Below are 21,369 nucleotides of genomic sequence, written 5' to 3' on the forward strand. Positions count from 1 at the left end.
TCAGCTCCTTTGCTGCTAAGAATTTGGTACTTTTCTCTCAGCTGACCGGTTCAGCATTCATCAAAGGTGTGAAGATGCTGTGTCCCTCTAACACCAACTGTATAGCTAAAACTCATTCCCCAGAACATGTGCCAGGCTTATCTGAGAACTCTGTTTTATTGACACTTGTCAAAACAAAGCAAACGTACAAGAAAGGTAATTCCACAAAAATCACATCGCTTAAGTGCCATCTTTGTATTTTAAAAAATCTATAGAATTTCATTCATAAAAAAATCAAAACATTTGCTTTTCACATTTATAAAAACAGTGCAGCTGGCTTGTATTGTAACGATGCGTGGGACGGCCACGGCCCTACATCCAGCGCCACATCAGGAGAGGCTCCTTTGGTGGACGCCTGCACACCGCGGATGCTACCTGACACCAGCTGCCCGGCGACAAGGGGCAGGCACGCTTGCCCATCATCCTCCAGCAGCATGCACTTTCTCAGTTACCCACAGAATAGTTACAGCACATTCCTGGGAAAGTGGCAGCAACTGAAATCCTAAACCAGAGAGATGTCCAAATCCACACCGAGACTGGGCATCAGATCCACGTGTTCAGTCAGGACAGCCACAGAGTCATGATGAGAAGTGCCTTCAGGGTACCACCGTCTCTTCCAACAACTCTGTAACAAAGTAGAGGAGCAAACTTTAGGCCCAACACTAGCAAAGAGAAAGCAACATAAAGACTATGGAGGAAAAAGGGGAAAAAAAAATGTTATGGTTTGAAATATGCAACAGCAGAAGAGCAGGACAGGGGCCTGCCTCCGGCTTCTAAACCACTTCTGCTTGGGAAGAGACTGCAAAATAATTAAAGTCTCGCCCAATTCTCTTAAAAAGTGAGACAGGTGAGTACAGACATTAATACACAGCTTCTTTAAAAAGGCAGCTGTTCAAATACGTTTTTACTTCAGATTATGTACTATAAGCCTATCTGCCTTCACAGACACACACGGATGACCCCAGCAAAACAAACACCACCTGTGGAGAACAAGGGAGGTGCTGAGTACACACAGAACAGGCTCAAACTAAGAAGAGGTTTTGACTGCAAAATGAGAACTAAAACCAAACACATAGCTCTTGGGAGAATCTCCACCAAGCAGCTTCCAGCTCCTTCCTCCTCTGCACACACAAATATGGGACAAGTTTTCTAGATACAGAAGAATCGAGAGAGAAGCCCTGTACTCACCCTTCCTTTCCTTTTGTTGCCCAGGAACACGATGCTATCCTGCTGCCTGCTTGGAGCCCACAGCAGGAGGGACGAGGCTATCCAGCTGCTGACGGTTCCCTGTCTGAATCAGCCATTCATAGAACTTGCTTTCCACCAGCATCTGGAACTGCTTCCTCTGATCCCTGCAACCAAAAGAAGACGATCAGCAAGGAAGCATGCAAAAGTCGTGCTTTTTTACAGTATTATTCTTCTAAACTTCACCTTCTCTACCAAAACAAGCCTCTAAGCATATCAGCTAAGAGCTGGGCTTGGTTCAAGAACTGCCTGTACCAAGAAGAGAAGGTTTATACCACGTGAATGTAACTAAAATTAACCCCAAAGGTAGAACTCAGCAGAGTTACACAAGTGACACAAAATTCCCACTCCTTTAGCAGCCACCCTGCTCCATAAGGCTTCCTCTGCTTTAACCTTAGAGCACAGATTAAAAACCGTCTGAAAAGGTAGAAAAAGATCAGTAATGAGTGTTCAAGCAATGGAGACAGAAAATTTTGTTCTGACAGCATCTGGAAGAGAGAGAATGGAGATGGGGAAAAAACGTACGTATAAACACCACTCCTCAAGTAATTCCCTTTACTAGTAAATAACTTTTTTTTTTTTTTTGGCAAGACCAACAATAACAGGGTATATCACCTCTATCACTCTCTCTCTGACAGTGATCAAATGTCCAAGAGCAGCGCAGTCTCATGGCAGTATTTCTCCAGAACTTCCCAGCCATCTGGGATCACTTCAGCTCCTGAATTTCTTATGCCAAAGGTGGCGTTAGTGTTGAATAGCTCCTGACAGACTTCTTTTTCTATGAGCTTACACAATACATTTCTGAACCTAAGTAAAACATGAACATCTTCAATATCCTTTGGAGATTTTGTGTGGTTTTGCTTTGACGCATTCCTAATTTGTTTTGATGCTCCTATCCTGTACTGGGAAAAGCAGCAAACCATCCCTATTCATTTCTGTGCCACTCAGCTTCAGAGGGGCCCAGTTTACCCACACCCTTTTTTCAATTTAAAGGCTCTTCTTCTTTGTACTGTCACTTCCATTGGAGACATCCACTGACAAATTCCCCAGAAAGCAGGCTTCTAGGCTGGAAACTAACCTAAATTCCTCCCCAGTGAACGTGAACACAAAGGCAGTCACTCCTCTCTTCTCTCATGGTTTTATCTTCTCCAAGTGCTTATTATACACCTCGATCTGCTGCCGACCCTGAAAGACTTTCTGTCTGATGTGCTCAGAAAACAAGCAAGCAGGATTTTACGCTTTTGCAAGTTGTTCCTCAGGCTCTCTTACTGGTCCCGTCTTATGCGGTTTTTACCTTTAGCCTGGCAGGATTTACATTCTTTTCTTTTTTTTTTTTAGCCCACTTTCCTCATTCAGACAACTTCAAGTTTTTGAAAGATGGCTTTTACTGATAACAGTTTGTTTCACCTCCCTGTTCAAGCACCAGTAGCTTTTTTTCTTTCTGCACACCTAATAATCTGCTTGTTCCAAATTGTCTGTCTAGTCGTCTCCCTGCCTGCAGGGGACAGACACACTTTACACTGTCAACTGCCCAGCCTCTTTTCAGCAACCTTCTAAACCTGGCCCCCTTCTTCCCCTTTTATGTAATAAAGGGATCCAGTACCAAGCTCCCACCTCCCTGTGACTGCCGTAGAGGACATTAAAACTAAGTGCATCATCCATATTATCTAACATTTCTTCAGCTATAAGATTTTGATGGGCAAAACACCTTTGTAAAACCCTGGGGGAAGAGCAACAGCGCTGGGAGGGCAATGGCTGCAGAGACAAGAAGCACCTCAGATGAGGTTGATAAACACAAGGATGACTCCAGCACAACAGTCGAGGTTCAGATTTTCCTCTCTGCTGCTCTTCAAGATTCAAGAGCTTAGAGTTGTGAAGGTTTTTACACCTTTGTCACCCCTACTAGGTCACTACTGCTCAGCCATCCTCCATCTGTAGCAAAATCCCACCCAAGAATCCCTTCTCCCCCTCATTCTGGAGCTCTTCCAAACTGCAGGCTCCTGAGCTCTCTGAATGCCACAAAGGGACAGGGAAAGCTGAGGGAGCTGCTCTAGAACAACGAATGACCAGACTCGAATTCCTCAGCTTGGTATGAAAGGAACTGTTGACTGTTTGACCCAACAGGAGGTTTTCATATTCTCTGTGTCCCACAGACCAAACCCCTCTGAGATCCCTGCTTCTCAGCACCCAGTTACAAGCCCATCGCAACTCATCAGCTGAGCACAGAACAGGAAGAAAATATATACAGTGCAAGTACAGCTTAGGGATCAAAAGTTGTTTTCACCTCTTCAGGTCTTTAAAATCAACTATCTGCATTCCTACCCCCATTCTCTGTCCTGAAGCCAAATCCTTTAGGTTGCTGCATCAAAACGGTTCACAAAAGATAAAAGCAGCAAAACTGAAGGTGACAGCTTTTTACACCTGCCCAATCTGTCTGGCTGCTCAAGAAAGCGCGTTGACAAAGGAAGCAAGGTGAACTCTTTCAGAACTCCCCAACGGGTACTGAGAAAGCAAACGGATGTGTATCAGTACACGAGACGCGCTAGGCTAGGCCTAGTTAGAACAGTAAAAGCTGGGCAGAGAATTTTCAAGAGAACTTTAAAAGCTACTGTCCGTGAGGTGATCTACGGTAACGGTCCACATGCATATTCTTAGCTCACCTCAACAACAGGTGGGACAGTAATTTAAAGCTTCAATCTCAATGTAAAGGTTGGGGCTAAGAATGATCACCAATCAGCTGCAGGCCAATAATTTGTGGAGCTGTTGTTCAGGGTGCGTGCCCAGATCTCACCCACGTCAGCATGCGGCACTGGAAGCAGAACAGAGACAGCAAGGAGACAGTACCCAGCATGAGGTAAGCTGTAAACTCGTGCCACCAGGACAGATCCCTCGCCTCGGCCCTCAGCAGCATCTAGGCATGCTTCCCCTTGAGCTTTGCAAGCGAGGAAAATGCCATCAGGAGAAAGCACCTCCTGCAGAGTTAACTGTAAACATTATTCCCCTCGCTATAATATCAAAGATCAGGATCTCAGGAATGCTAAGTACTCGTACTTTAGGACGGGCATGCAAGACATAGCTCACACAAACCGACCCATTACTAAAGCATTTTTGCAGAACCACATCACACGAAACTTGTTTGTATGACCGCGCTGAGCTTCAGTGCAGCTCACGCACCCGTCGGGACGCAGCACTCACTTGCTCAGGCATGCCTCCTTCACCATTTTCTGCCAGATCTGTACCTTCTGCTCCCGCTGACTCAGTGCCTTCTGATAGGCGTGGGGAAGCCCCCCCGGTATCTCCGTGGTGTCTCCTTCCATCTCAAAGGGAATCACAAAGGTGTAGAAGTCCAAGGGCGGCAGGAGGCGGAAGACGCTCGTGTCGCTGCTCTCCTTGCCCAGCAGCATGGGGCTGTCCCAGTAGTTGGGCAGAGTGGCCAAGCCCACCCGAGCCATGTGGTCTTCCAGCATGGGATAGTGCGTGTGGAACGGGGCGAGGCTGACCGCTTGGTTACCCGCAAGGATAAGGGGCTGGGTAGGCGTCAGAACATGGAAAGTACAGCCGGTGGTGGAAGAAAGGGACAAGCTATAGCAAACCGCGATGACCTTGACGTTGTCGCAGCTGTGGACGTGAACAGACACCTGCACAGGGCCAAGCACAAAAGTGCTGTTCCGGCACTTCTCAATGGTCACAGAGCTGCAAAAGAGCAACAGAACAAAGACACAGTGAGCAGGAAAGACTACACCCAGAACTTTCTCGCTACTTAATCCATCTAACAAGAGCTTTGCACTTGAACAAACACTGAAAAAATATTTGGCTGGGCCTGCAGTGAACAAAAACTCACCGAAGAGGAGAGAGGAGATAAATGAACGACTCGTTGCAGCGATGAATTCTTACATGTGCCCCCACCAAGGTGTCTGAGCTCTTGGCCAGCGTCTGTTTGTACACCTGGCTCATTATCACCATGGGGAATACCTCTGGCACCACACGACTGTTGCAGGCAATCTTTGCTCTCCTGGTTGTTCCCTCTACTGCAAAATAAAGTTAACCGATACATTTAAAACGAGGAAAAACAAAGAGGCTATACATGCCTCCTACAGAGACACAGACATGATGGTTCACCATCCATGTCATCTGGCAGTGCCTCACGAAAGTAATCAGCCCAAAACGTGACAGTAGCACAGTGACACCATGTCACCACGCAACAGTCGTACCACCCACAGATGCATACTGGGCAGGACACAGCAGTCAGAAGCTCCAGAGCACACTGAAAGATCAAAAAAACCTTCAAAAGCATTCAGGGCAGCCAAAGCCTCCCGCAAGCCAGGACATGGGCATCTCCATTTCCAGTTCCCGGACACAAATCTGCGCTTGGCAGGAAGGTCTTTAGGGCAAGTGTTCAGCGTTGTGTTGAAAGTATGGACAGTACACTTTAAGACATACTAAACCAAGAAAATGCTCCCTCTACAGCACAATCCTTGAGCAACCTCACTGTTCTACCTAACGCACTGCCACTCCTCCTATTGTGCGGTCAAATGAAAAAAAAAAATATCTTTTTTTTTTTCCTCCCTAAGGGGGGGAAGGTGCCTTGGCTCCCCACAACGCCCTTGCGGGTGAAGGGCTGGGATTCAAGGCATGAAAAATCCCAGTCAGTTCTCAGCTTTGCCACAGACACATCACATTATCTATTTTCTGTTTGGCTGTACTTGAATAACGAAGGTAGCAATGCTGACCTTGCTCGGGGGGGCTTTGAAAACAAAAGTGATCTGAGGACTGGAAAAAAAACACACACAGGTGTCACACAGCACCCTCTGCTCCTGCAGACTCACCCCTAGCTCTCAGTTTCCCCATCTTCACTATCAGCTGGAAGGAACAGCAGCAAGCCCCTGCCAGATCCTTGCTAAGCAAGAGGAATCGAGGCTGGAAAGTTATTTCTAAAAGTAAAGGCAAGGCCCGCAGATACCTTGCTGTGCCCAGGCAAGCTTCTTCCCAGACCTGAGGCAGGCAGTCATTCCAAAAGGGTTTGTCGTCAGGCAGGAGCGCAGCCAGCTCTCTAGCTTGCGGAAGGAGAAAGCGTTGTCGCTCTTTGAGTAGCCGTTCTTCCCTTGACATGGCTGCCAGAGGGCAAGCTTGTGCAGAGGATAGACGGTCCCAGAGCCATCCACAGTCCCTTCGATGAGAAAGCTCAGGGCACAGACAGCTTCACAAGACACCAAGCTGTTGCTGGTGGCGTGGGAAGAGGCGCTGAGCTGCTCCGGCTCCAGCAGCAGTTCCAGCATGTCCGAGAGGTGGGCGAGCAAGAAGGCATGGTGGTCCTGGTCGTTCCAGTTCTTAGGGGGGCAGAAAAACAAGCGAGAGTGAGGCGAGTTCTCAGAGAGATGACAAGCTCCACCAGTACTGTACAAACCTCCTTGCCTAAGCTCGTTCTAAAGGAGAGGAAGTTAGTCAGACATAGTGCCTGGTCCCGCTGCTCTGCCCTTCCCAAATGCAGAAAGGAAACCGCGCTCATCAGCAAGCTCCCCCAAGAAAGAAAAGCGTTCTTATTCTAACTCCAAATACCAGCTATTTCATTCTAGAAAGCAGAAACGGATTCTCCTGCAATCCCTCCCACACAAACTCAGCCTGCTGCTGCTAGCACTGAAGGTAGGAAACAAATCAATAGCTGACAGCCAAGGTCTTGCAACTGCTCTGCTGGAAAATCGCTGCATCTGCTCCAGACCTTCAGCTATGATTAACTGCTTCTGATGAGGAGCCACAGAAAAAAAAAAAGCAGGGGGTCATTTCTTCACAGGCAAGCAGACCAATAAAGCAACCAACCTCTGAACGAAGCGCTAGTTCAGATTCTAAAGGGCTCCATACCATGAAGAGTGAAAGATTGGAGCCATGGCAGACGTTAATAAAGACTACCTTTGCTGGCCTGCGAGCTGCAGAATTAACACCCAGCTGCGGTTACACGTTGTCCTCACCACATGCGAGGGCTGCAGGTGTAAGGGCACAACACGCAGCCACAAGCATCTCGTCTGCGGCTGGAGAGCCCAGCGTTGTGACAGAGACCCTCTCGTGCAGAGAGCAGCCCTCATCCCTGTTCAGTGTTTTACGTAAAAGCGACGCCTGAGCAGCGGTCTGAAGAAAACATCAACTTTTCAATTCCAGTGGGTGCTCCAGTCCTACCTGTCTCACAGCCATCTATCAGGTCCTCTCCTTTCTTTCTTTCTTTGTTAAGTCTTCTCGTTAAATCTAATAGGGCTACCCATTTCCAGTCACTTCAGCTTGCCCCTGCCCATGCTTCCCATGCTCGTACAGCTCAGAGCAGCACAGCCACAACAAACCTGCTGAGGTTTGCAGCCGGCCTTTATCACGATGCGGTCAGCTTGTAACTCACAGAGCTGCCCACAAGCTGCACCTGATACACCCACCCCAAATCTCCTTTCAGACCACTTTACAGGAGGTGCTGTCATTCCCAGGGGGCTGACTGACTGCATTTCTGCCTCTCTGAAGCACGACCTCGGGTAATTTTGTTAGGGAGGGCCCTGGGACCCCCTCATTCTGTAACAGGAGATAGGACAGCAGCCGCCTCCAAGGAAGGAAGGGCTGCCTGGACAAGCAAGGAGGCTGCCGCTTCTTAAAGGGAGAGCCGGGAGGGCTCAGAGCGAGCTCCCGCAACCAGCCATAGCGCGGGGGGGAGCCCGCGCGGATTCCCACCTCCCCCTCGTACCGCAGCGCTCCCAGCTCAGGACTGCCACCACACGCAGCGCCTCGCTCCCCCAGCCCGAACCGGCCGCTTCTCCCCCCGAAACCCGAGGCAGGCCCCCCCACAGCCCCCTCGGCGCCACCACCTTGCTCTGCCCGGCGCCCTTCCCCGCCGGGCCGGGGGCTGCGGCCGCGGGGCTGGGCCACTGCTCGCCGCGGAGCGCCGTGCGCAGGGACACGCGGCTGAGCTGCTGCAGGTAGAGGAAGAGCAGGAACTGCAGCGTGTCCACGGAGAGCTGGGGGGGGAACGGAGACACCGGGGCGTTAGGGAGGGCGCCACGGGCGTTAGGAGGGCGCCGCCGGGCCCCGACCCCCGCCCAGCCCCGGCCCCGGCCGCGGCCCCGTCCCTGCCTTGCTCCGCTCCCGCTCCAGATCCTCGGCGCTGCCGCACGCCGCCTCCGCCTCCGCTCTCCGCAGGCTGCGCGGCGGCCAGGCCGGGCGGAGGCGGAGGAAGCGCTGGAAGTAGAGCCAGGCCAGGCCGCTGCCCAGCCGCAGCTTGCCGCAGGCGATGTGCCGCCAGCGCGGCCACCGCAGCCGCGGGAAGCAGCCCTCGGCCGCCCGCCGCCGCGCGTACGCCGCCATCTTGCGCAGGTAGGGGCGGCCCAGCCGGGCGGGCGGCGGCACCGGCAGCGCGCCCAGCAGCGGCGGCTCCGTACGGACCCACAGCGCCACGGCGGCCGCCATGACGGCCGGCCCCGCCGTACACCGCCCCCCCCTTCCGCTCCCTTCAGAGCACGCTTCCCATTGGCCGCCGGCGAGGCGCCGGTGAAGTGTGCGCCGCGGATTGGCCGGCGGCCGGCGGCGGAAGCGGGCGGGGCGCGCTGCTATTGGCTGGAGGCGTGAGGCGGGCGGCCGGGGCGGCGGCGGCGCCTCCTCCTCGTCGCCCCGCTGCCGGCCCGCCGCCGCCATGGCCCCCGGGCGGCTCGGCCGCCTCAGCCTCCTGCTGCTGCCGCTGCTGCTGTGCCTCTGCGGGGAGGCCGCCGCCGGGTGAGTGCCCGCCGCCCCCCCCCGTACCCCTTCGCCCGCCCCCATCCCCCCCTCAGGCGCTGATGGGGCCCCGCCGCCCCCCTCTGCCCTCCCCGCGTCTCCCCGCTGCAGGAGGGATTTCTACAAGATCCTGGGGGTGTCCCGCGGCGCCTCGGTGAAGGACATCAAGAAGGCGTACCGCAAGCTGGCGCTGCAGCTGCACCCCGACAGGAACCCCGACGACCCCCGGGCGCAGGAGAAGTTCCAGGACCTGGGAGCCGCCTACGAGGTGAGGGCCGGGGCCGAGCTGCGCCGGGAGGCTTCGGGCTGCGGGGGGAAATCGGCCTCACGCCCCCAGGAGCTCTTCTGGGAGACGTAAACCCCCCTCTGTAAGGCTCTGGGGAGACCCGGCCTCCCCCTGCCCCCGTGCTGGATCTCAGGTGCTTTACCTAATGAAAAGAGGTGGGCAGAGAGGCTGCCAGGCTGACCAGAAAAAGTCGTTTTACCATTGTTAGTCCCATAAACATAAGGAGTTCTGTTCCATGACAACAGAGCAGCATATAAATAATAACCAATAGCATAACATACCACATAAATTGTGTATAAACTGTTAGCCATACGTTTTAAGTCAAAACCTGCATTCTCCTCTGCCATGTGCACGAGCATTGACACAACTCACGCAGGGCAGCTGCTTCTGTTCCTTTCCTTCTGCTTCCCTCTGCCACTGCTGGTCACCTCCTGTTCCTGCCACCCCCTGGAGCAGAGGGATCCTGAGGAAGATGAGAGCATTGACCAGCAGGGAGCCAGGTGGGGGCTTGGCATTCGCTTGGAGGAGTCAGGCTGTAGGATGAGCTGGAACCAAGAGCTGTGGTCAGAAGAAAAGGGGCTGTCCCCCCATGCAGCCTGCTGCCGCCCCGATACTGCTCTGTTCTTCCGACATGCAAATACAAAATGATTGAGAAAGTGAGGTGAGAAATAGCACATCAGAGTCCAAGTTGTTCAGCATAACATTGGGAGTTCTGGTGCCAGCACAGGCAAAACAAATGCAGCGTGCTCTCACCTAACACCAGGGTGTTTTTTAACATAAAACGTCAGCCTCTATACTGCTGCTCAAGGTTTGTCTCGCTGAGTATCTAGAGCAAAGTCTTCAGAAAAAAAATGTGGGGGAAGTAGGTTAATTAAACTGCTCGGTGTCCTTCCTTCAAACAGCCCGAGTGATTTTTAACATGCCAGCTGAGTGGTGCAGACACAGATGCTTCAATTAAAGGAGACTCCTACATGTAACAGCAGCTGTTAGTCTCAGGATGGTTTGGGGATGAAGTTTTTGCTGTCTTTTCTTTTTCTAAGCTTACCCACTGTAGCTGCTTTGCTTTTGAGGCAACCTAGCATAACAAACAAGAGGTCTCCTGGTGATGTTTGGAGCGGTGTGTTCCACTGAAGTCTGCAGAAAGAAGCAAAATGAACGTAAAGGCAAATGTTTTGTTCCTTATTTCTTTCTTATTGCTTGTGATACTGTTAGTAGTCCACCAGAAGAATTCTGTTCCTTCACCAACAGATCACAGAAGGGAAAATTTATCCCACTTCTATGAAACAGGTGCTTTAACGCAAATCTTAGGTGGCAGACAGAGACCTGAGCTCTTATCTCTAGCCCTGGAAAGATGAAGCTGATAGTTAGTTACTGTTTTGTGGGTTTTTCTTTTTCCTCTCCTTCCCCTTTGTTGCTGACGTTTATCACTGGCTACAATTTCAGACTGTTTATCATCATTGAACTAGCTTCTCCACCTGTTTCCACTCCTTTCAAGTCTTCTGAAAGTTAACCAGGCAATTGTGACCTTCCAGAATGTCATCAGCTGGTCAGGAAGGGGAAGGGAGGCTAAATCTGACTGGAAATTTGCAGATCTCTGGGTGAGGAGCAAGAGCAAAGATCAACACCTAGGAATTAAAACTTTAAAGCTTTACAACCTTGAGTGCTGTGTGTTGGGATGTGTTGTGCCTTAGTACTGAGGTTGCTCCTTTTGAATTTGGCTGCTCTTAGAAGTGAGGGTCAGTGTTCGAGCTGGTGCAGAGTTAGGATACCTGGCAGATTTAACTGAGTAGGCAAATGTGCATTCGTTGCTAATTGTTAGGAAACACTTGTCAGAGGAATACGTGTTCCACAGGTTTAAAGAACAAGCAGAGAAAAGAGGGGGGACATTGAGTGTTGTTTTGTTTTCATTGAAAAGCAGTTCCTGCTTTGTAATAGCTGGTTTTGAATTATTATTCCCTTCTGAGTCTTTCAACTCATTAAGATTTAAAGTCGGTATTGTTCATATCTTCTGCGTTTTTCTGCTGTTTTAATAAACTAATTTTAACTTAACCAACAAACATTTAACTTCGCAGTGCAGCGAGCAAGTTGTAGCCCATGCTTCTGTACCCTGAAGCGTTGCTCGACCCCTGGTAAGAGCCTGGCACGGCTCTTCGCCACCCCTTGTTTAAATAGCCCGGTTCAGCTGTGGGCAAAAGCCTTGTCCCTTTGTGTCCCGCTGCCAGGTGCTCTCGGACGAGGAGAAGAGGAAGCAGTACGACGCCTATGGTGAGGAGGGATTGAAGGACGGGCACCAGAGTTCCCATGGAGACATCTTCTCGCAGTAAGACTTTGCCACTTCGGGTTACTCTGTAGTCGGAGCTCTAATTCTGTGATGCTTGTGCATACGTTTGACACAGGCAAATTCAGTGTTAAGGGCTTTTACCTGGTCAGGGGGCACTGATCTGAGGTGACAGCGGAGGGTTTGAAGAAATACATTTACAGGGGATATCCTACCTGCTGCTGTCATTTGTCTGTCTTGTGGTAGCCCTTTCTCCAAGACCAGTAAGTGGGAACCAGCGGTGTCTGTCCACACGGATGGCTGTTGCTCACGTGGGTGACTTGTGAGGTGCTGCAGCTGCATTAAACACGCAGCATCTTTCCTGCATTTTCTGCTACGTGATCATTTAACCTTTTATCACAGACTGTGTGCGCACTTGGGGGTTCTTTCCTTCCTTTTGCAAGGTAATGCTGTAGTGACTTCCAGAGAGCAACCTGATCTCGTGGTTATTTCAAGGCCCTTTTGGTTCTGCTAGGAAAAAAATTGCTAAAATAATTCCTTAAGTCGTTCTTCCCATGTAATCCTTCTGGGTGAGAGCTCCGACTGTCTGCAGGTCCGTTTGGGGAAGAACATTCAGACTTGTCAGGGTGTTTTATTTTTTTTTCCTCATACTGCTTGTCCTTAAACTTGTGAAAACCAACCTGCTAGCGCTGACTCGCAGTGCTCAGAGCTTGTGCCTCGGGGTGAGGGTAGCTGAGCAGCAGAGCCGTGCGAAGAGGACTCCCGTTAGGCAGCTGTCAGGTTCTGAGGCGTTGCTGCTGCCTTGGATGGCTCTCTTCAGCAAAGCCACCTCTGATCAGAATTCCTTCCTGAACTAACTGATGTCCTTCACTCTAGCTTTTTTGGGGACTTCGGGTTCATGTTTGGAGGTAACCCTCGCCAACAGGACAGGAACATCCCACGGGGCAGCGACATCATCGTGGACCTGGAGGTTACGCTGGAGGAGGTGTATTCAGGGAACTTTGTAGAGGTAAGTCTGCGGGCCTGTTGGGCTCCCCAGCGTGTTCTCAGCTCTCAGGTGGCTGGCCAGGCCACTCTCTCTTCTCCAGAAGAACAGAACTAAAATAGATGCTTGTTTTCTCAGTGTCTGTCAGTGGATGATGTTATGATGCTGTTTGGTAGCAGATAAACGAACACATTGTTCCATCAGTTATCTTTGCCATCTGGCAACTTGCCTATATGATGCTTCTTGTGACGGTAACTTACTGCCTGTCAGGGCCTAGCTGTGGCCAGTCTGCAGTAGCCCAGCTGGAAAATGTGTTAGTGGTTTCTCTCCAGAATGTATTGTTATTTGAGGCTAAAACACTTAATTTAGTTCTCTGGTTTTCAGCAGTCCTTAGAAAACCATGCTATGGATTTTTCGTCACTTTTTTATGTGGCCAAGCACGTCATGAATCTCTGGATTGCATACTTAACAAACATATAGTGGCATTTTAATTATTATTTTTTAAGCAAGTTGTATTTCTGGTGCTCGCAATCTCTGCTGTACTGTGGTAGAGTTCAAAATGCTCAAATTTGTGTTGTGAGCATCTGGGTAAATGAGAAACTCAGCATAATTTTGCCCAGTGCATGGAACAAGGAAGCTATCCCAACCAAAGGCATCAGGTTTCAGCCTGGTGTTACCTTTCCTAGTTAGGAAGGTGGCAATAGGACCTCGGAGTTGGTTTTCTGGTGCTTGGGAATTTAGTGTGTGATCAGTGGGAGGCATAAGGTGACAACCACTTAGAGAAATGTTTTGTCAAGATCACATGCGGCTTCTGTGGAGGCAGCAGAGTGCACAAAAAACAAGTTACGTTCAAACTGTTTGGGGAATCAAGGCCCACGGGTGCTGGTTTGTCTGCTTACGTCCGCCTCTTTCGTGCAGGTTGTCAGGAACAAGCCAGTGGCAAGGCAGGCACCTGGCAAACGGAAATGCAACTGCCGGCAGGAGATGAGGACCACGCAGTTGGGCCCTGGACGTTTCCAGATGACTCAGGAAGTTGTTTGTGATGAATGTCCCAACGTCAAGTGAGTTTTGTGCTCTTCAGTGCTATGTGCATGTTTATTCAAAACCTGCCGCTAGATGGAGAAAAGCGCCTGTACAACCACGAAGACCTGGGCAATCTGGGAGCGCTTAACCCAGGTTTTTCGTGGCTAAGGAGAGAGAGTCTTTATTTTTAGAGTAGAAAGGGCCAGCTCTATTAGATGAAGAGCTTACCAATTTGCTCTCTCAGTTCTTTATTCCTTGAACAATCAGTTGTTGCAGCAGAAATTTCATATTGATACCTGAAACCTGCAGAAGCAAAGTTGGAGAAGCCCACAGTTTCCAGCTGGGGACAGCTGGATGTGGAATACCATGTTGTAGTCGCGTATCCAGATGCTGGCTGTGCGCTTAGGAGCTTCACTTTGCCCTCTCTTCTAGATGAGTATTAGTGTGCGAGAAAGGCAGCACTCGGCCTCCAGTTTTAGATGTGAGCAAGGAACGTGTTAACGTGTGGGGGTGTTCTCATTCTCCCAGAAACATAAGTAGCTGCTACCACCTGATGCTGGAAACTCAGCGCTTGCTTGTTCTTCCCCTATGCAGGCTCGTGAACGAAGAGCGAACACTAGAAGTGGAGATAGAGCCAGGCGTGAGGGATGGCATGGAGTATCCCTTCATTGGGGAAGGTCTGTACACGGGCGCGGCTGTGGCTTGCTCCTTTTCCTTGATGCAAGGCTGGTCATCGTGACAGTGAAAGTGTCCGGGCCCTGCTTTGGGTAACTGATCAGCACGTGTTATTTGAAGTGCTGCGTCCAGTGCGTGCTGCTGAAATCCAGGAGCATGTAGAGTGTTATCCACGCTTAGCAACAACTGAGATCCACTCCCTTTGGTGGTACTGGGTAGACGCATAAAAAAGCCCTAAATCTGATGTTTCGGATGGTAACTTGAACAGGAGCATCTGCTTCTGACTTGAGTATGTGAGGGAATCCCCTCTGTCCAAGGAATTCAAGTCCTTTAACAAGAAAAGGATGGGTATCCTTAATGTGTGGGCAAGTCTTTATAACAGCAGACAGGTATGAATTCATTGAGGGATAGCTCTGAAAATCCTGGGTTGTTTAGCAAAAAATACTTCTTATCAGGGTTGTAGTCATAAGAATCAACTAGTTGCTTTTTTCCCTTGAACACGTGAGCTGCAAATCTCCATTGTGTATAGGTATTTGCTGTTTGTTGTAAAGAAACAATGCGCTGCTTGTTTCTTCGGTTGTACTAACTAGCTCCTTTAAATAGAGCTCTTTTTTCTTTCACAGGTGAACCCCATGTGGATGGGGAGCCAGGAGATCTGCGTTTCCGAATAAAAGTTCTTAAGTAAGTGGCTGGCCCTGTTACACCACTCTTTCAGGTTACTGTAAAGGAAGTTTGCAAGCAATTTTCTGGCCGGTGTTGCCTGCTTGGCTAGTGTGTTGCTTAGCCTTCAGCAGAGCTGATACAGCCAGGGGTCCGGTAGTCAGGGCTGTGCAGGATGTTGAGCCCCAAGGATGCTAGAGGGTTCACCGCTGCTAGGATGCTGCGGTAGTATTCTGCTTTTGTTGTGCTTGGCCCGAGTTCTGGCGTGAGTTAGCTCCTGCCTCAATCACATGAAGTATCTCCTTTTTCCATAAACATGCGATCTCCCTATTGTAAGAGCATGTACTATTAAGAAAGATTGCCGAGTGAGTCACGACTTCTTGACACGCCTCGCCACTCATTGCCCTAGAAATAGAAAGGCTATTAGTAGTATGCATCTCACACAGGAAAATGAAGCTAAATTTCATTCATTCTTCACTTCCTCTCTGACTTCTGTGAAATCTCTAAACCCTTTCACAAAGAGAGGGGAGGAAGCTAGAGGACCCACTTTTCCTGTGGGAAGGAAGGGATGTTCCAGTCTCTTATTTCCACAGGCACCCAGTCTTTGAAAGAAGAGCAGATGACTTGTATACAAATGTGACAATCTCGCTGGTCGAGGCACTTACAGGTTTTGAAATGGATATCACCCACTTGGATGGGCACAAGGTGAGGAAACAGTTTGCTTTCCTGCTCCGTGTAAATAAAATTTAACTCCCAGGCCTGCTGTGCTGAGGGCTAGTTCGCACGGGGGCTGCGCAGCTGCTGGCTGTGCCCAACGTCCCCTCAGCTGGAGGCTTCCACACCAATTCCTCCAGAGCCAAAGCGCCTTGTACAAGGTGCGTGGTGAGGACCTGGGTTCCAGGCCGCCAGAGCAGTTCTGTCTTTGGTGTTAGTACTGTCACGTGTCCTGGCAGTAATGCTGCCCGGACCCCTTGCATGTCACTAACTTTGGCAAGGAATCAATAGCAGATGAAGTTTTTCAGTGGGCTGCAAAGGGCATTTGGGGGGTTGGGGTACATACACAGAACAATAGTTACAAAACTTCTTTTGTCTCTAGGTCCATGTTGCTCGGGATAAAATTACAAAACCTGGGGCCAAACTGTGGAAGAAAGGAGAAGGTCTTCCAAATTTTGATAACAATAACATCAAAGGCTCGCTAATAATCACATTTGATGTGGAATTCCCCAAAGAGCAGTTGACAAACGAACAGCGAGAAGGTGGGTGTCTGACGGCTGTTGTGGCTTTGGGCTGCGCAGTTCTCTTGCGAAAGCTGGTTAGAAGTTGGCATAACTGAACCAGGGGCCTGTAGTGGTCAGGAGGGGCTTTCCTTTCCATGGATCTCTTGTACAACACAACACGTTTGGCCCAGTGCCCTGTGAATAGCTTTCATTTTCTTCTGAAGCGTGTGAGCTTGGCTGCTGCAGTTGTAGGGAACAGGACTGGGTTGTGATGTGCCACTACTGGAATGTTGCACTTGGCAAACCTGCCGGCGCTTTGTTTTGTAGCTGGCCATCTGTCTGAAGCGAAGGACTTACCGGGCTTAGCCCGTCTGCTTTGCCTTTCCTGGAGTAGGATCACAAGCTGCTTTCCAGCCACTGCTTCTGCCTGGGGGCAGTGCTCGTGAAAATCCCTCTACAGCCAAGGGTAAACAGTGCCGTGCAGCGCTCAGCGGGGTTTGTGCCTCCGTACATCTCCCTGTACCCTCAGTGCTTCGGGCGTGCTCGGGGAAGGTGTGTGCAGTGCAGACCTGCGTGGTTGGAGAGATCAGCTACTCGGCTTCCAGTTCTGGAATGGAAGCTTGTGGGTGAGGTGTGTCGAAATCCTAAAACTGATGGGAGGGCAGATGCTGTACTCCTAGCCGGAAATTCATCCCTGCTTCAATGGCTTCTGCAGTAGGATCTGCTGCTCTGCTCAAGGCATCGCAGTAGACATCAAGGCAAGACGTCTTTGCCCCATCCTCTGCTGGGGGACAAAGAAGTTCCTGGCCCATAGCAATGCAGCTCTCCTGCAGAAAACCCTGCTCCCCAGCACTTCTTCCTGCTGGTCAGGGCTATCGTACCTCCTCCTGAATGTGCCATTTTAGTGGACTCTGGCAGCTGTCCTAGTGGTGAGAAGCAAACGTGCAGCTTTCCTGGACTCCTAGAGTTTGTAGAGGGCAGCCAGGCCCCGAGTGGTCTCTTTTCAGCCCTTCCTGCTGTGTCAACACCGCTGTGTGAGCTACCGGAGGGAGTCCAGCTGGTGGCTGCAGCTCCAGGGCTGGCCCGTCTTCTGCGGCTCTTCCTCCTGCAGTCAGGTCTGCAGCTGCTTGGGCTGTGAAGTCTGTGTCTGCATCAGCGCGAGGTGTCCCCCTTCCAGGCTCTGCTGTCCTTCCCAAGCCTGCACAAGGCAGCAGCACCTCTTGTGTGGACGTGAGGTTCTTCTGGCTGCTGCTGGTGGCAGTTTGAGGAGCGGCTGAGGGCAAGAAGCAGTGACCGAGCCCTGCGTGTTTGTCAGAACTGCTAGCTAGCGTGCCCAGGAGCTGGGAGGTGATGGTGCTGGCACGGGTGTGTTCAGGCACAGGGCCTTTGGGTGTTTCATACCCTCCTAAAGCAATTCCACCCTTCCGAGGGGAAGGTGACTGGGTAAGCGGTCAGATGCATTCCTGTGCGCTAGAGTATCTCCAAACATGCAGAGATTTCAGGGTTTTTATGAGGGAATAGGTCTGCTCGTGTTGTGTGGCAGCAGTTCAGTGTACACACTCAAGGGAAGACTGTAGGCCTCAGAATTCAAAACATCCCTTTTCTTGTTGTTGGCACTGTTCCTAATTTCTTATCTCCTAACCATATGGATGGCTCCTGGGGCAGTCAGAAGACAGTGAGACTGAGAGCAGTGCTCTGGTCCATCTAAGCTCTAGGGTCAGAGAAACAATATGCTCTCCTTCCTGCCTGCATAGCGTCAGGGAGTTTACTGCCTGCTGATCCAAAGTGACTTTCTCTCGTTTCTTACACATCTCTACCGACGCTCGTTTGCTGTCTTTGGGGACCCTTAAATCTCCCTCCAGAGTGCTCAGAGAGCACCAGCAGGCAGCAAAGCGCCCGTGCTGTGTTGTAGCCTGTCACCTGCCAGCGGTGTCAGGAAAACTTTAAGCTGGCTGTAGTGAATGAGTGAGGGTGCAGTGGCACCGAACGTCAGGCTTCCTGGCTGCCAGGACCAAATCCCCAACACTGGGGTTGGGGCATCAGATAAGTGTTAAAACTTCCTGTGCGCTAATGAGGGTATCTTTGGGGCCAGTGTGCATCTGCCTAAGAGCTAGTCAGCAGGAAACGAGGTACAGGAGTGGTGCAAATCCCACTTTTTTCTGGGTTGCTGGAGCTCACCTTTCTTCAGCTACGTCCTTCCTTTTGAAAGGCTGCACGGCCAGAAGGTACATCCGCTTACACATGGGCCAGGAAGTAGCTTCGAGCCTCTTATTTCCAGTTCTTTCCAGGACGGTTTTTCAGCATTTTAACGGAACTTCTGTGACCTTGTGTGCATCAAATAACCAGTCCTGAAGGACAGTAGTGTCTGTAGCCAGAATGGGTTAAGGGTAGGTGAGCAGGGCAAGGTTTGCAGGGAGACATACTGTCTTTTAGCCAGTCCTCCTAACAAAGGATTTCCATGCCTGTAAGCTTGGTTTTTTTTCTTGCTGTTTTGTTTTGTTTTTTTTTGTTGTTGTTGTTGTTTGTTGTTTTGTTTTTTTTATGAGTAAGTTGGTTGATCTTAATAACTGGTCTGCCTCTCCCTGCTTACATACCCTGCTTGAAGGTGGCAACCACTGCAGAATTTTCCAGGCAGCCGAACGTGCTCTGCTCTGCAGACAGGCCCAGCACCCAGCCCCCTCCACCGGGACTCTGGCTGCAGCTCAGCAGGCTGATCTGAGGCAGGACAGCAATCCTCTCTTCTGTCACATCGTGGTGCAAGCCAGCGTGCTTGTTTTGAGGCTGATGCTGTTTTGGGGATACCTAACATCAGAATTAAAGCAATTTAGCTTTTTTTTTTTTATTTATTTGAAAGTTTGCTCTCTCAATCTTGGATCCAGCACAATCCTTTCTGGTGCTGGTCAGAGCAGAGGTGCTGCTGCGCCCCGAGGGGCCCCACGGCCAGGGCTGGGAGTGTGCTGGCACTGTGGGTGACCAGGCTGACTCTGAAGAGGGAGTCCCCTCTGATTTATCCCTGGAAAAAGTGTGACATTTATGTTCTTGCCAGTCTGCTTCCTCTGGGCAGTGCAAATATGACCCTTAAGCAGCAGTAAAGCCCTGCCAGTCTTTTCCTGAATGTGCTGACCCCAGTAGATTAGCTGCTGTGGTTTCAGTGCTGACTCACCCTCCCGTTCTCTTATCTTGCTCTGGATGCTGACAGGACATCAGGGCATCAATTCTTTAGGGTGTTTTATGAATGGGTTTTCAAGGGTGGGGAGGATGGCATTTGTAAAGGCTGAATCCAGCCTAGCGATGCTCATCTAGTTACAAACACTGGCTTTCAAAACAGAAATGCGAGCTTTCTGTAGAGCGCTCAACTCCACAGATGCGAGTAAGAGAACAAACTTGCAAACTTGCAGTCTAGGGACTACTTCCAGTGAACAGTACTGTCCCCAGGCACCACGCACCGGTGTGAAAACCCCTGCTCTGTAATTATTTGCCTGGCTTTCTGTAGCTGGCAGTTCGAGGAGGAGCCAGACGTAGCCTTCCCAAACGTGCTGCCAGAGGATTTCTGTTGGGCTGTAGAGGGAGCCTGGGGAGATGAGCTAGACGACTGGAATTAAACTCTGGAGATGCTCTCAAAGCCGTTTCTTGGTGCAGTTATACTTAAGATGGCAAACTTGTTCTCGACTTCAATAGCAAAATGATCTGGGAGTTGGAGCTTTATCTCTAGCTCTATCCCTCACAGAGCTGTGAGGATCTCAAGGTGGTGCTCTCGCCTTTGAAGTGATAGCAGAGATTTTCTCCCTGGAATCATTGCCTTTTTGTGGTCCAGAGAGCGTATGAAAGCATTGTTCTGGCACTATTAACTTCGGTCCTATTTCTCCTTGTAGAAATGCTGAAGGAGCACGAGTAAAGCTGTTGCACCTCTGGGTTTGGGGGGATTTTGGTGTTTTTTGTTTGTTTAAATCATGCTCAGAGTGTCAGTGTTTGACTGCGTTACTCAGATCTGTGGGCTCAGCCTCGAGAGGCTCGTGCCAGGGGGCCTCCAAGTCGATGTGTAAATGTAGCAGGGACTGGTAAATGCAGCAGCTGCAGCATCCTCCTGCCTGTGCTGTGCAGTAACGCCTTCGTTTCTTTTGCAGGTCTCAAACAGCTGTTGAAACAAGGATCTGTGCAGAAGGTGTACAACGGATTGCAGGGATATTGATGTGGGGGGGAAAAAAAGGACTTAAATCAAAAGTCAGATTTGTTTGCGGTTTTTTCTCCTGCCCATCGTAGAATGGGAAAGAGGGAGGGTGGGGTGATTGTTGAGGTATATATGTCTTTTTTTTTAAACGGTGGAAGCATTCAGATGAGCTGTGGGGCATACTACCCTGTTCAGGACACAATTGGTGCTGCCTATCCTGTTCCATGTCCTGGAACAACAAAGACTCCTTGAGCAGGAAAAAAAAGGGGGCAAAGGAGTTTTAAATTCCACACAGATTGGAATTTCTGTTTTTTAAATATATTTTGATGTGACTTTTCTTCACCATCTCAGCATATTTTCGTAGCTTCTCCTGTTTTTGATGTCCTTTGTGTCAGTCTCTTCTGAGTTTCTTTTGTATTTTTTCTAATCCCAGTCCTTCCCCTCTGAGTCTAGAGTGCGGTATTGCTTCAGAGTATGTGTTTCTGGGGCAGGAGTACAGCTGCTGTTGGGAGTGGACTGGCAGGAGGGCCTTTACAGAACGTGTTGGACCCACACGCAGCTGGGAAGGCTGGGGAAAAAACTTTCTGAAAGATCCTGTGGGCTCTCATCACTACCAAGTAGTCCTCTTGTCCCAGAAGTTAATGTTCACTTTGAATCTAAAAGTCACAACGGTTTAGCAAAGATTCCTCGGACCTTCAGCGTGAAATTTCAGGGAAAATAATGGGAACGGCTCCTCGTGGTCTTGGTTCCTCCCTGCCCCAAACATAACCAGTGGCTTGTCTGGAAATGTTCACTCACCTCCTGCACCCTGTCCTCCATGAGGACAGGGAAGCTAACGGCGCAGAAATAAAGATGTTTGAGTTGGAATGGCAAAAACTACCTGCTTCTGTGTCTCAGCAGCCCTTGCCCTGGTACAGCTGCAAGTCGTTGGACTGAGGAAGGGTCCCTTTAGAGATCTAAGCCATGAGCTGCCGTAAAGGGGGACAGTGCTGCTGCTAGCACCGACAGCAGCTCCGCAGCTGCTTTATTTGGATCAAGGGATGGGTGACTCAGCAGGGC

The 21,369-nt window shown here is 50.3% G+C and overlaps 2 protein-coding genes across 6 annotated transcripts; one reads left to right on the forward strand and one right to left on the reverse strand.

Annotated features, from left to right (window-relative positions):
• Positions 1–137: 137 nt before the first annotated feature.
• TBCCD1 (TBCC domain containing 1) lies at positions 138–8,940 on the reverse strand. 5 transcript variants are annotated; one of them, XR_010833434.1, is made up of 7 exons: positions 8,383–8,940; positions 8,118–8,267; positions 6,245–6,611; positions 5,126–5,312; positions 4,524–4,977; positions 1,228–1,391; positions 138–664 (listed from the first exon to the last, which is right to left on the reverse strand). XR_010833434.1 is itself a non-coding variant. In XM_048077353.2 (7 exons), exons 1-6 carry the CDS (start codon positions 8,938–8,940, stop codon positions 1,262–1,264), a joined length of 1,890 nt encoding a protein of 629 aa, XP_047933310.2. In that variant the 3' UTR covers positions 138–664; positions 1,228–1,261. The 5 variants fall into 5 exon arrangements, 3 of the variants coding, with proteins under 3 accessions (XP_047933310.2, XP_066858064.1, XP_066858063.1); XM_048077353.2 differs by having other exon boundaries at positions 4,480–4,977; XR_010833435.1 differs by lacking the exon at positions 138–664 and adding an exon at positions 3,945–4,093 and having other exon boundaries at positions 1,248–1,391.
• On the forward strand, positions 8,886–21,186 carry DNAJB11 (DnaJ heat shock protein family (Hsp40) member B11). Its single transcript, XM_067001964.1, has 10 exons — positions 8,886–9,018; positions 9,130–9,286; positions 11,527–11,624; positions 12,459–12,591; positions 13,486–13,628; positions 14,185–14,267; positions 14,889–14,946; positions 15,519–15,630; positions 16,022–16,181; positions 20,267–21,186. The coding sequence occupies exons 1-10, from the start codon at positions 8,939–8,941 to the stop codon at positions 20,329–20,331; spliced, it is 1,089 nt and encodes a 362-aa protein (XP_066858065.1). The 5' UTR covers positions 8,886–8,938; the 3' UTR covers positions 20,332–21,186.
• The last annotated feature ends 183 nt before the right edge of the window (positions 21,187–21,369 follow it).

The sequence above is a fragment of the Anser cygnoides genome, chromosome 9 (assembly GCF_040182565.1).
Source record: "Anser cygnoides isolate HZ-2024a breed goose chromosome 9, Taihu_goose_T2T_genome, whole genome shotgun sequence".
NCBI classification, from domain to species: Eukaryota; Metazoa; Chordata; class Aves; order Anseriformes; family Anatidae; genus Anser; species Anser cygnoides.

Bases quoted from the DNA above. Each gene is read 5' to 3' on its own strand.
- DNAJB11 (XM_067001964.1), top strand. From the start codon at position 8,939: ATGGCCCCCGGGCGGCTCGGCCGCCTCAGCCTCCTGCTGCTGCCGCTG. The intron at 14,268-14,888 runs GTCTGTACACGG...TTTCTTTCACAG, and splicing joins GTATCCCTTCATTGGGGAAG to GTGAACCCCATGTGGATGGG. The intron at 15,631-16,021 runs GTGAGGAAACAG...TTTTGTCTCTAG, and splicing joins CCCACTTGGATGGGCACAAG to GTCCATGTTGCTCGGGATAA.
- TBCCD1 (XM_048077353.2), bottom strand. From the start codon at position 8,940: ATGGCGGCGGCGGGCCGGCAGCGGGGCGACGAGGAGGAGGCGCCGCCG. The intron at 5,313-6,244 runs GTATCTGCGGGC...TTTATTTTGCAG, and splicing joins GCTTGCCTGGGCACAGCAAG to TAGAGGGAACAACCAGGAGA. The intron at 4,978-5,125 runs GTGAGTTTTTGT...GCTCTTTTGCAG, and splicing joins TATCTCCTCTCTCCTCTTCG to CTCTGTGACCATTGAGAAGT.